Raw genomic sequence first — 14,218 nt, forward strand, 5'->3', positions numbered from 1 at the left:
CCTTGGACTGATCACTTGCTCCCACATTTCTCTACCCCTCCTCATTAGTCTAGGTATCTCTCCTGAGTGGACCCCATCATGGCCTCTGTCTACTTAAGAAACTGCACAGATGTGAACAAACACATCTGGATGAAAACTATATTAGATTTCCCTTTTTTTTTTTTATAAAAGTAGATTAAAAGATTACAATTTCCACCTCCATAAAGCCAAGGTCCTTTATTTCACTAATCATATTAAGAAGCCCCCCCCCCCTCCCCAATTCAGCAAATGAACTATACTCTATTTTTCACACCATAACATCCCCTCCTGCAGCTGATTTTCCCCTCAATTCTTCTTTGATAAAAGTTCAGGACCTGTTGAAAAACTATTCAGCCACCTACCCACCCTCATTCACCTTCTCCCTCTTCTCCAGAGTCTTTTCTCTTGCCAGGATCGGTTCTTGCACCTCATTCCAGCTCCAGTCCCTCCACTCCCTTTCTGTCGTTCTTCTATTACTAAACCTAGATGTAATGTCCTAGAAAAAAATTGCTTTATTCAACTGTCTTTTCATATAAAAGACACTCACCCTTCACCCTAGATAGTCTGGTTTCAGATCCCACTTTAGTAAGGAAGCTTGTCTTAACTGTAGTGCTAAATGAAGTCCATACACCTTGAGATAAACAATGTGGTTCTTGCTGTTTCGCTTGATCAGTCTGTCATGAAATACCTAGCACCTGCCTGGAGTTACCCTGCAGTCAACTGATGTGCCTGCCCAGCCTCACCAGCACTTGGGCTCATGCTCTATACTAGAATCCTTCACCCACCAACTGGGTCCGGCTTGGGTTATTCCAAGGACACTGGGACCACAGCTCCCAGTAAGCACCCACAGACCCAAGAACACACACCAAGATTCTTAGTCCAGCACAGCAGAGCCAATAAACTAACAAATGTTAGTTGTCACAGAACTTGAAGAGAAAAGCAATAACACACATTTGTCACGTATTTTATATGGTTCACTGGTCTACTCTGACAATAAACCTGATTAGTTTATTGATTCTGCTATCCTGGACTAAGAATCCTGGTGGTTTGTGTTTTGGTCTGTGGGTAACATAGTAGATGACAGCAGAAAAAGACCTGCATGGTCCATCCAGTCTGCCCATGACAAACTCATATGTGTATACCTTACCTTGAATTTGTACCTGTCCTTTTCAAGGCACAGACCATATAAGTCTGCCCAGCAGTATTTGCCGCCCCCATCACCGGCTCTGGTACAGACCGTATAAGTCTGCCCTCCCCTATCCTCGCCTCCCAACCACCACCCCTCTTCCCCCCAACTGCTCCGCCACCCAATTTCAGCTAAGCTTCTGAGGATCCATTCCTTCTGCACAGGATTCCTCTATGCATATCCCACACGTTTGAACTCCGTTACCGTTTTCATCTCCACCACCTCCCACGGGAGGGCATTCCAAGCGTCCACCACCCTCTCCGTGAAAGAAATACTTCCTGACATCTTTCCTGAGTCTGCCCCCTTCAATCTCATTTCATGTCCTCTCGTTCTACCGCCTTCCCATCTCCGGAAAAGATTCGTTTGTGGATTAATACCTTTCAAATATTTGAATCTGTATCATATCACCCTGTTCCTCCTTTCCTCCAGGGTGTACATGTTCAGGTCAGCAAGCCTCTCTTCCTACGTCTTGGAACATAAATCCCATACCATCCTCGTAGCTTTTCTTTGCACCGCTTCCATTTTTTTAACATCCTTCGCAAGATACGGCCTCCAAAACTGAACACAATACTCCAGGTGGGGCCTCACCAACGTCTTATACAGGGGCATTAAAACCTCCTTTCTTCTGCTGGTCACTCCTCTCTCTATACAGCCTAGCAATCTTCTAGCTACTGCCACCGCCTTGTCGCACTGTTTCGTCGCCTTCAGGTCCTCAGATACTATCACCCCAAGATCCCTCTCCCCGTCCGTGCCTATCAGACCCTCCCCACCTAACACATACGTCTCCCTTGGATTTCTACTCCCCAAGTGCATCACTTTGCATTTCTTCGCATTGAATTTTAATTGCCAAACGTTAGACCATTCTTCTAGCTTCTTCAGATCTTTTTTCATGTTTTCCACACCCTCCGGGGTGTCCACTCTGCTGCAAATCTTGGTGTCATCCGCAAAAAGGCAAACCTTACCTTGTAACCGCTCGGCAATGTCACTCACAAATATATTGAACAGAATGGGCCCCAGCACCGATCCCTGAGGCACTCCACTACTCACCTTTCCCTCCTCCGAGCGAACTCCATTCACCACCACCCTCTGGTGTCTGTCCGTCAACCAGTTCCTAATCCAGTTCACCACTTCGGGTCCTATCTTCAGGCTGTCTAGTTTTTTAAGAGCCTCCTGTGGGGAACCGTGTCAAAAGCCTTGCTGAAATCTAAGTAGATGACGTCCATAGCACGTCCTTGATTTAATTTTCCTGTCACCCAGTCAAAGAATTCAATGAGATTTGTTTGGCACGATTTCCCTTTGGTGAAACCATGTTGTCTCGGATCTTGCAACTTATTGGCTTCCAGGAAATTCACTATCCTTTCCTTCAGCATGGCTTCCATTACTTTTCCAATAACCGAAGTGAGGCTTACCGGCCTGTAGTTTCCAGCTTCTTCCCTATCCCCACTTTCGTGAAGAGGGACCACCTACGCCGTTCTCCAATCCCTCGGAACCTCTCCCGTCTCCAAGGATTTATTAAACAAGTCTTTAAGAGGACCCGCCAGAACCTCTCTGAGCTCCCTCAGTATTCTGGGGTGGATCCCATCCGGCCCCATGGCTTTGTCCACCTTCAGCTTTCCAAGCTGTTGATACACACTCTCTTCTGTGAACGGCGCTCTATCCACCTCATTCTCAGGTGTACTTTTGCTAGTCCCTCTCGGTCCTTCCCCAGGGTTTTCTTCAGTGAAAACAGAACTCTGGGACCCCCGCATATGTGGCACCAGTAAGCTAGAAATCACCAGGGAATAACCTGAGTGGGAGGCTCACCCAGAGGCAAGTGGGATGGAGGATGCTAGTGTAGCGCACAAGCAGCAGGTGCAGGCAGAGCTGAGTTGGGGACAGACCCTCCAGGTACCCACAGGGTTAGCCCCAGACAGGTGGCTAGGTGTTTCATCACACTATGTATCACCTTCCATAGGATACAATACAATGGGAATTCTTAGGCATGCCAAAGATTTGTTTGTTAATCAGGTAACTGAATTATTTCAGTTTTATTTCTTAGTATACAAACTTATCAGCAACTTTCTTTTAACATTAGATTTATTCAACATTTTGAGATAGAAAACAAAAATACAAACCAGCAAATATCTTAGCAAAAGTACAAGAAACCCCTCCCCCTCACACACACAATTAACAGCTCCCAGATATAGCACCCGCAGTTAGTTCTTCAATGAGTGCCAATGAAAATAAAACACCCCCCCCTCCATCCAAGATATCTGGCCCAATGAAAGTTTATTTCAAGATGAGCGCACACTGAGTCCATCATCAGTGACATTGTCATCTGTAAATAAAGTCCATAACAACAGCTGGGACCTAAACATTTGCTGAACAAACTGTTAGCAGCATGTACACAGAAAAGAGATTGGCATGCAAGTAACAGAATTATCCGCAATTTGGTGCCCAAGCTCCTAAGCAGGAGGGGTTGACCACCTCAAACCACTTCTACAATACAATTCCAAGTATCTTCACAGAAAGATGCTTCTTTCATAAGACAACCAAGCAGTAACAGAGTGACAAAAGCCAGAAATCAAGTACTGCACCCCAGCACCTGGCCTGTGAAGCAGAATCGGAGCAAGATCATCTAAAGGGGAGGACACAGGCCCAGTTCTGCTCACATTGCATCAATACACCCATCTTCCCGCTCTCTAGTCATGCAGTTCCTAGACTAGTAATGGGGAGGAAAGAAAACACAAACAGTCTAATCACTTATACTGTACAAATGAGATGCATGTTGCTTTTGGCTAGTAGCACTGGTCAGTGGTGTTCCTAGCCTGTTTGCCACCTGGGGCAGGTTGACACTGTGCCCCCCCCCCCCCCCCCCCCAAGCACATCACCAGACCTTTCCTCCCAGCAAGGGGGTGTGCGAAGCAGGTGCAAGGCTATCAGCTCTGCCGGTCCCTTGCCCCGGAACAGGAAGTAATGTTAGAGGGGTCAGGAGACTGGCAGAGTGACAGCCACATACCTGCTCACATAACCCCCTTGCTGCCTGCACCCGGGGTGGACCACCCACCACCACCCACCCTTGGTAAGCTATGGCACTGATACATTATAATCTAAAATGTTTCTGTTAAGGCAGAAGCTTTTGTAAACTGTCAAAATGAGAATCAGAGGGAACAAGAAGCAGACAAAACATGGCAAATTCACTCAAACAATTAGAGAAAAGAAGAAAATGAAAGGAATCCAGAAGAATTGCATATGGTCAGTGTAAAATAAAAGGAAATCAGGCTGATAGTCATTCAGTTTCAGATCTGCAGAAAAGGTGCTTTACTAACGCAAAGCAGTCTGTAGCCAGCCACCAGGCTCGGTGGGGGATGCAAGCAGAGACATGGACTCTTAAAACATGTCATACAAAATACCCTTTTTTCCTAACAGCCATTTGCAGCCAAACTGAGTGAATAGAGAAGACCCTAGATTTCTTTAACTATTTCCAACTGTTGGTTCTAGTCCGTGATGGTGGTTGTAATTGTGCCCATTTCTATTTCCACGGTGGTGTCATGGGCTACAGGAGAAGCAGACTCCACTGAACCCATCACATTCCAATCTTCTAGGTCTTGTCTTTCAGTAACACTATCATTCACAGGAGAGGTAGCTGCCAGGGGAAAAGATGCCATATCTACAGAAAGAAAAGGTAAGAAAGGACTAATTAATCACTTCGAACCATTTTCAAGTTGCTTCAATACGATCTATACAACCTTCAAAGAATCCTAGATTAGAAATACAATATAGTCACAAGGCATTGTATGCTATGACATCACATGAATCCAACAAGGTTGAGAATCTGAGCTATGTCTGTTCCTCTTTCAACCCTGCATTTATGGATCAGGCAGAAGCAAAAAGCACAACGGACAAAACCAGATATCATGAGCAACCTTTCATCCAAAGCACAACCACCACCGATGGTTTACAGGGTAATGCAGAGTTCCACTCCTTTCACCAAGTACTTCAAAAACTAATAGCAATGAACCAAGAATTAATCTTTTGACTTTGTCCAAGTTGAACAAGAAAAATGCAAAGTTTTAAAACTTATAAGCAGCCCTTTAGGATGACAAAAGACCACCTTACCACCAGCTTGTGCCTGAGTACTGCTCTGTGTCTTCGTCTGCCTCCTCTGCAGGGCCAGCTGCCGGTTCCTCTCCATCCTCTGCTTCTGCTCCTCACTCAGGAAGACGCCAGATGGGGGTGGGGAGGGAGGATTCTGTTGCACACTTTCAGAGAACAGCTCCAGATCCTCCGTGCCTCATCCAATCCAATATTAGCACCTTCTAGTTTGTAAAACAAAAGGCTTTTTTGAGGAAGAATTCAGAGACTGTTCATGTATCACAGCTTTTACTAAACTCTAGATTAAAAGGAGATCTCTTTACCCCACCCAAATATGAGAAACTTTATATGGGGTGGAGTGGGATATAAATTTGCTGAACTGAGACACGTTTAACATGAGATTTAGACAGGAGGAAGAGAAAGGTGTTAGTGTGTACCCTGATCAATTTTTAGTGGTTAGGGTGGTGGACTTTGGTCCTGGGGAACTGAGGAACTGAGTTTGATTCCCACTTCAAGCACAGGCAGCTCCTTGTGACTCTGTGCAAGTCACTTAACCCTCCATTGCCCCATGTAAGCCGCATTGAGCCTGCCATGAGTGGGAAAGCACAGGGTACAAATGTAACAAAAAATAAATAAAAAAATTTTTGGAGGCTAATGATATAAATTATATAGCAATGACAAAAAAAAGGGAAAAATATTTTAAGAAACAAAGTTATCCAGAGCCCAATTCTATGCAGTGTTTATGTTGAGATATGTATGGAGCCATCGCACAGGTAGCCTGGCAGCTAGACAGACCCTGTCGGCAGGAACCATTTGCTGTGTGTGACAGCCTAAGCTTACATCTTATTGCTGAAAGATGCAACCATGCACAGGACAGTCACAGCTGAGGAGTTGGAAGAAGGTCAGAGTGGGAGGACTTCAGTTGTTTAAATACAAGACTACAGAGCTGCAGGAGGAAAACAAATATAATCTATTCACACATCACTTGGATGTATTTCACACCCAGAGGAGTTAACAGCTGCTCATACAGCTCGTATCCACACCTGGACCTTCTGCATGGAAATGTTATTTACACAGAAGTGCAGCTCAAGGTCTGAGGCTCCATGAAGGCAGATTCAGAAAAAGCATGAAAAAAAAAAAAATAGCCCTCCACCCCCCCCCCCCCCCACACACACACAAAATATCAGTAACAAAATTCAAGGAAACTTAGAATAAAGCACAGAAGGAAAAAGTTTAGTCTTACCTTCTAATTTTCTTTCCTTGAGTCCAACCAGACCAGTCCAGAACACATGGGTTGTTATGCTTGCTTGCTAGCCAGCATTTAGATACCAAGACCAGTGAGCTCTGCCCTATAAAAGGCACCATGCTGCCCCAGCTCATCAGTATTCCTTTAACAAAGTAAATCTGGGCAAACCAAACAAAATACCCGCTATGCTAAGATGCAGAGAAGAGAATACAGGGCTTTAGAACTTAGATGTTCTCCCTCTGGAAAACGTAAATATCCTTTGGCTCCTCTGTACAGACTATATTTGACAAGAAATACAGGGCAGACCTCTGGTCACACACAGGGAACTTGGGGTTGATTGTGTCCGAAGACCTTAAGGTAGCCAAGCAGGTAGAAAAGGTGACGGTCAAAGCCAGAAGGATGCTTGGGTGCATAAGGAGAGGGACAACCAGCAGGAAAAAAAAAAAAAAGAGAGGCAATAGTGCCCTTGTATAAGTCTCTGGTGAGGCCCCATTTGGAGTACTGAATGCAATTCTGGAGACCGCACCTACAGAAAGATATAAACAGGATGGAGTCGGTCCAGAAGGCGGCTACCAAAATGGTAAACTCTCTCTGTCATAAAACATATGGGGACAGGCTCATGGACCTCAACATGTATACGCTGGAAATGAAGGGAAACTCTGGAATGAGAGGGCATAGGATGAAGTTAAGAGGAAATAGGCTTAGGAAGAATTTAAGAAAACACTCTTTCACAGAAAGGGTGGTGGATGCGTGGAATGGCCTCCCGATGGAGGTCATGGAAACAAAGACCGTATCAGAATTTAAGAAAGCGTGGGACAGGCACATAAGATCCCTTAGGAAAAGGAGAAGCTAGTGGTTGTTGAGGAAGGGCAGACTGGATGGGTCATTTGGCCCTTATCTGCTGTCATGATTCTATGCTTCTATGATTAGACTCGATGAACGAAAATTAATAGGCAAGACCAAGACCAAAATTCTACTTCCTTTTCACCCCTAATCAAACCAGTCCAGAATTCATGAGATGTAGCAAAGCAATGTTACTTTGGGTGGGAAGAAGAAACTTCTGCCACCAAAACCCTGGCTCCAAATACCACTTCTTCGCTTAGTTTGCACATACGACCTGCAAAATTTGGCAAAGGAGTATAAAAGGCAGGTGGTAGCCCTACAAATTTCTCCTGGGGAAAGAGAGCGAGACTTGACTAGTGAAGTCACTATCCTCCAATCAAATGAGCCATGACACCCTGGGAAACTTCTCAGCCTTTGGGACGGTAGGCCAAATGTTTCCTTCAGCCAAATACAAACTATTCCTAAGGAACTCAAGTTACTACCAGGAAATGCAACAATGCTCTATGAACATCTAAACACCTCAGAACTTTCAACTCAAGCTTCCCAAGGCCTACATTCTGAAATTCTTCCAATTCAGGAAATCGCTACTAAAAACAACTTCAGTGAGATCCTTCAAAGACGTTTTCTTCACAAGTGTGGAACTGTCAATGCTCACATAACCAAATGAAGATTCCAAGATGGAACAATATGACATACCACAGGTGCAAGTGTGCTACCCCTGTAAGGAAGGACACAACATTGGGATGCACCAATTTTTACCAAATGTCCCTGGTAACAGGCCAGCGCTCCCACGTGCACGTTTAGGGAGGATAAGGCTTGGCCTTTCTTCAATTCTTATGAAAGAGAGAACATTTGGGCCACCCGATGCTCTCTTAGTACACCACACCTTAAAACTCAACAGACTACTATAGGCCATGGAGGTAGAGTGCTTCCTTGCCTGCCAAAATTGTTTGATGTCTTCATAGCCTCAAACACAACCTTTCAATGGCCAGGCTTCAAGACCGGGCGAATTTTGCTGATATTACAGAGAAAAAAACTACAGGTTTTAGCAGTCTGCTGAATATGTGCAGAGAAGAAGAGGGAGGAGTCGAAGATGACCCCAAGATTACGAGCTGATGAGACAGGAAGGATGAGAATGTTATCTACAGAAATAGAGAGTGGGGGAGGAGGAGAGGTTGGTTTAGGGGGAAGATAAGAAGCTCAGTCTTGGTCATGTTTAGTTTCAGATGGTGCTGAGACATCCAGGCAGCAATGTCAGACAGGCAGGCTGATACTTTGGCCTGGATTTCTGCTGAGATTTCTGGTGTGGAGAGGTAGATCAGCGAAAAGATGATACTGAAAATGAGATCAGAGTACCAAGGGAAGAAGTATAGATGGAGAAAAGAAGAGGTCCCAGGACAGATCCCTGAGGTACACCAACTGACAGTGGGATAGAAGTAGAAGAGGATCCACTAGAGTATACACTAAAGGTACGCTGGGAGAGATAAGAAGAAAACCAGGAAAGAACAGAGCCCTGAAATCCAAGTGAGGACAGCGTATCAAGGAGTAGGCTGTGATCAATAGTGTCAAAAGCAGCAGATAGATCGAGAAGGATGTGGATAGAATAGAGAACTTTGGATCTGGCCAGGAACAGATCACTGAAGACTTTAGCAAGCGCTGTTTCAATTGAATGAAGGGGGCGAAAGCCAGATTGAAGTGGGTCAAGAATAGCTTGAGATGAAAGAAAGTCAAGGCAACGGCGGTTAACAGCACGTTCAAGTATCTTGGATAGGAAAGGGAGGAGGGAGATGGGGCAATAGTTGGAAGGACAGGTAGGGTCCAATGAAGGTTTTTTTTAAAGGAGTGGTGTGACTACGGCATGTTTGAAGGCATCAGGAACAGTCGCAGTGGAAAGTGAAAGATTGAGGATATGACAGATAAAAGGGATGACAGTAGGAGAGATAGTGTTAAGTAGATGGGTGGGAATAGAATCAGAGGAACAGGTAGTCAGTTTGGAGGAGGAAAGAGTGTGCCATTTCCTCTTCAGTGATTTTAGAAAAGAGGGAGGGGTTGAAGGAGAGTTGAGAGAATGGACTGAGGGAAGGAGAGGTGGAGGTGACGGTTGAGAATTCAATTTTAATCTTGTGAACCTTATCATTAAAGTACTCAGCCAGAGTCTAGGGAGAAAGTGAAGGGGGGAGTTGGAGGTGAAGGCACTTTGAGGAGAGAGTTCAGTGTGGCATAGAGACACCGAGGGTCTGAGCCAAGAGAGTTTGTCAACTGGATGTAGTAGTCCTGTTTGGCAAGTGAGCAGTATATAAACAATAAATTGATATTGACACTGTTAACACTTCTCTCTCCATTCTTCATCCACTTTGCTGAACACAGTTTATTTCATTCTAGTTCAATCTCCACAAAGCATTATCTTATTGTGTTATCAATTTTATTATGTTGCACTGTGTAGGTTGGTGGATAATGATGTTGCTTACCTGTAATGAGGGTTTCTCTACAGACGGCATGGGAATATATAGCTACACTAGTTGGTGACATCATTCTATGGTGCCAATGTGCCGTAGCTCAGTTCAGAAAAAGGGTCATATCTGTTATGTGCAAGTTAAACTTCAGTCCTGAGGACTCGCACTTAACCAGAGTGCACTGTACTTGGTGGAAGCCATGCTAAGGGGCTCAAAAGGAGGCAAGAGTGCAGAGAGGATGACGACAGGCTGGCAGCAGGTTCTGGACCAGGCGGGTTGATATGAAAATTCATGAGTCCTCTCAAAGTGGGTCACAAATAAATGGAGTGAAATAGCTATGTTGTCTCCCAGGTCATGGTAAGCAGCAATGGCAGTCAAATGAAGTCAGACAGGTAGTTTTGAATACTGATTGAGAGAATTCTAGTATGTAGATTAGGAGCTGAGACAGGAAGCATGTGAATAGACTATGGTCCAGGATTGTGCCTAACTAGTGAAATGGCTCCATATGAATCAGCACTTGCTGGAGGTCTTGCAAGCTAAAAGGAGGATGTCCTTCACCATAAGTGGTCAACACAACTCTGTTCAATTGCCAGACAGTCAGGGAGAGAGTCTGAAGGTTGGGGTGAAGAAGAGAACATTGTTGCTCTATTAGTAGCATCAAGTGGTTGCTAAGAAGGAGCAGGTACCAGATCTATCTGATCCTTCTAGGAACTATGGCCAAGACCAAGCTCATTGTCTTTCCACCCAAACCCACTTCTCTCCCTCCACTCTCTATTTCAGTCTATAACACCCTCATCCTCCCCGTCTCATCTGCCCGCAACCTCGGAGTCATCTTCGACTCCTCCCTCTCCTTCTCTGCCCATATCCAGCAGACAGCCAAGACCTGTCGCTTCTTTCTCTATAACATCAGCAAAATTCGCCCTTTCCTCTCTGAGCACACCACCCGAACTCTCGTCCACTCTCTCATTACCTCTCGCCTTGACTACTGTGACCTACTCCTCACTGGCCTCCCACTTAACCATCTATCCCCCTTCAATCCGTTCAGAACTCTGCTGCGCGTCTTATCTTCCGCCTAGACCGATATGCTCATATCACCCCTCTCCTCAAGTCACTTTACTGGCTTCCGATCAGGTACCGCATACAGTTCAAGCTTCTCCTACTAACCTACAAATGCACTCAATCTGCAGCCCCTCACTATCTCTCTACCCTCATCTCCCCTTACGCTCCTACCCGTAACCTCCGCTCACAGGACAAATCCCTCCTCTCAGTACCCTTCTCCACCATCGCCAACTCCAGATTCTGCCCTGCCTCGCCCTATGCTTGGAATAAACTCCTTGAGCCCATACGCCAAGCCCCCTCCCTACCCATCTTCAAATCCTTGCTCAAAGCCCACCTCTTCAATGTCGCTTTCAGCACCTAACCATTGTACCTCTATCCAGGAAATCTAGACTGCCTCAATCTTGATTGACTGCACTTTTTGTCCTTTAGATTGTAAGCTCCTTTGAGCAGGGACTGTCCTTCTTTGTTAATTGTACAGCGCTGCGCAACCCTGGTAGCGCTTTAGAAATGTTAATAGTAGTAGTAGTAGTAGTAACTATAAGAATGAGTTGCACCCTGTCCTGTCAAGCCTTGAGGGGTGTCCTGGCTAGTCGAAGGAAGGGGGAGGGACGGGAATAAAGCAGGCCCCTATCCCAAAGTAAGGTATTGTGAGCCTGGCTGCTGTCTAGGTCTCTCCTAGCCTAAAGTTTATATTTTTATTGTTCCAGGCATGCACGGGGACTGCCATGCCAAGACAGCTCTCCAACATGGAAAGGGTCAGGTTGTACTATAGCTGCTGTGAGATGGGAGTACAGTAGGTCCAGCAAGGACAGAAGGCAGAATATTGTGGCCGCTTTCCCCTGCTGTCTATTGTGAACCCGTTACAGTTTAGCTACTTTCCTTCTCTGAAAAGCAGCAGGGGATATGTACGCATACTAGCTGCAGGTCTCTGTGGCTGTCATGTTGTGACCCGAGGAGAGCAGGTGGAGTCGTCTTAGTGCAAAGGCCACTTGGCCAAAAGCAGTCTCTGTTGCAAATTGGAGTCTATGCAATAGTGCCTAGTGAAAATCTAGAGAGATAACCAAGTGGGTGCACTGTATATCTCAACCAAGGGAGTGAACCTGATGTGGCCACAGACATGGCAGTGGCTTATAGGCGATGAAGGCCCACTAGGAAGAGTGGGTCAAGAGCCTCTTGCTGGTAGTGGAAAGAGATGAAGTCTGATATCAAGTTGGAGATGGTGTGCCTAATGAAGCATTAGCTAGTATGTTGTGCATATCATCGTGGAGATCTGGTGCTCCGAGCTAGGCCATACCACAGGAACCAATAGCCACTGCCATAGACATCATAGGTGGAACAAATGTTATAGATGGCTTCTTGATGAGGTTAGTCTCTTTTGTCAGCAGAGATGTCCTCCAGCCGAATGAGGCTCAAAAGTTGATAGTGCAGGATCTGCAATCAATGAACTATGATCTTTAGTGTTAGCACAAAGGCCCAATAGACCCAATTGAGTCCAGAAGCTTATTGTCACTGCCCGGGGGGGGTGGGGGGAGCGGTTAAGCTGATACTTCAGATTTTCATTTTCTTTAGGGATGCTCCAGACACTATAGATTGATATGGTGGTAACAGGATGGGAGTGTTCCAGGGCAGGATGTACCTTATATTTTAGCTCAAGTACTCAGGAGGCTGCAGCCCCCGATAGAGCTGATTGCCAGATGGGCAGAGCGGGCAAGGACTTTTGTGCTAGCACAGGACAGTCAGATGGACTGGAAATTCCTTCTGTCTGCAGGTGCTTGTATGGAGAACAGCTGCAAGGCAACATAAAATGTATTGTACTGTTTTGGGATCTTGCCAGGTAGTGGAGGAGTGGCCTAGTAGTTAGGGTGGTGGACTCGGTTCCTGGGGAACTGAGTTCGATTCCCACTTCAGGCACAGGCAGCTCCTTGTGACTCTGGGCAAGTCACTTAACCCTCCATTGCCCCATGTAAGCAGCATTGAGCCTGCCATGAGTGGGAAAGCGCAGGGTACAAATGTAACAAAAAAATAAAATAGTTGTAACCTGAATTAGCCACTGTTGGAAACAGGATCCTGGGCTTGGTGGACCTTCGTTCTGTCCCAGTAAGGCAACACTTATGTACTAGTTTCCTCCATGCAGCAATCGATCGAAGGGAATCCAGTGCAGCGAGTTCCCTGGTAGGCTAATATTTGGGGTTTGTTTTTTGGTTTGGTGCAGGGTCCCACTGACAGGAGAGAAGTTGTGACTGGCCTGCAGCACAGGTGAGGTAAACTGACTTCTAACCACGTTGGCAGGCTCTCATGGAATGGGAATCCCCATGTGTTCCTGAACAATAAAAATTTCAAGCTAAGGGAGAGCTCTGGTACATTAGCTGTTAGACATCACCAACTAGTGTATCTGCATATTCTCAGCTTGTCTGTGGAGCTAAGTTATTTAGCAACAATGCCTGAACAGAAGAAATCCAGGGAAAAAGAAACCTTCAAGTTATAATCATGTGGTCTCTTCTTCATAATCTGTTTTCTCACAAATCTTCCTCAAAATCACCGAGCAAGTCCCTGTGGAATTGCATTCACCAACACTCTCCAAAGAGGGGACAACGCAGTGTGCAGATCCAGCTCGCACGAGGACATAGCCTCTCTCAGGTAATGCCGACTAGTATAATTAGACCAGACTATTCATTTCCTCCAAACATACTACATTATACTAGTCAGCATTTCTATAGCGCTGCGTACGCCTTGTAACGCTATAGAAATGCTAAATAGTAGTAGTAGATTGTATAATATATGCTGTCTGAACTCTGCCACAGTGCCCAGAGCGCTCCTTTTTGTGTGTGTGTTGTGGGGGGGGGGGGGGGGGGGGGGGGGGGGAGAGAAGGGATAAAAACCAGGCCTAGATAACTAAACCTCCCCCATCCGTACACACAAGTGATGACACTGTTCACATCAAGATCACGAGGAAGCACCCCCTTTGATTGTAGGCACTCAAAACAACAAAGTGATTTTCAGACGTTCGCAAAAAGCAGACATCTACTAGAGGGCACACAGAATTTGATTTTCTGAAATACGTTGCAATTATGGTTGCTCAAGCAAGCTCTAACAAGAGGTTTTAAACTGGTATCTCAAACTAGGACAAGTAAACTCGAAGGCCACAACAAAACAGATCAAAGAAAATGCTTATATACCTTGATCAGGGACAAAATCTTCATGTATAATGGGGACATCCAGGCGAATTCGCTTCAGGCAGGTCTGAGGGAACATAGATTAAATGTATATTGAAATAGCATCTCTACTCTGCACAGCTTCATCTGCTGTTCATTTGACAGCAGGTTTGCTTTTTTTGTTTTA

At 45.5% G+C, this 14,218-nt stretch overlaps 1 protein-coding gene and 1 non-coding gene across 2 annotated transcripts in view; both read right to left on the bottom strand.

The window, feature by feature from the left end:
* Window positions 1-5,398: 5,398 nt before the first annotated feature.
* The window catches only part of LOC115459668 (TIMELESS-interacting protein-like), a 37,798-nt gene continuing 28,978 nt past the window's right edge, over window positions 5,399-14,218 (bottom strand). The window contains exons 6-7 of the mRNA XM_030189478.1: window positions 14,056-14,119; window positions 5,399-5,502 (exon numbers count right to left, since the gene is read on the bottom strand). Of these exons, the coding sequence (XP_030045338.1) occupies window positions 5,399-5,502; window positions 14,056-14,119 (168 nt within the window). The remainder of the gene's footprint in view (window positions 5,503-14,055; window positions 14,120-14,218) is intronic.
* LOC115459669 lies at window positions 6,030-6,159 on the bottom strand. Its single transcript, XR_003940314.1, has one exon.

The sequence above is a fragment of the Microcaecilia unicolor genome, unplaced genomic scaffold (assembly GCF_901765095.1).
Source record: "Microcaecilia unicolor unplaced genomic scaffold, aMicUni1.1, whole genome shotgun sequence".
NCBI classification, from domain to species: Eukaryota; Metazoa; Chordata; class Amphibia; order Gymnophiona; family Siphonopidae; genus Microcaecilia; species Microcaecilia unicolor.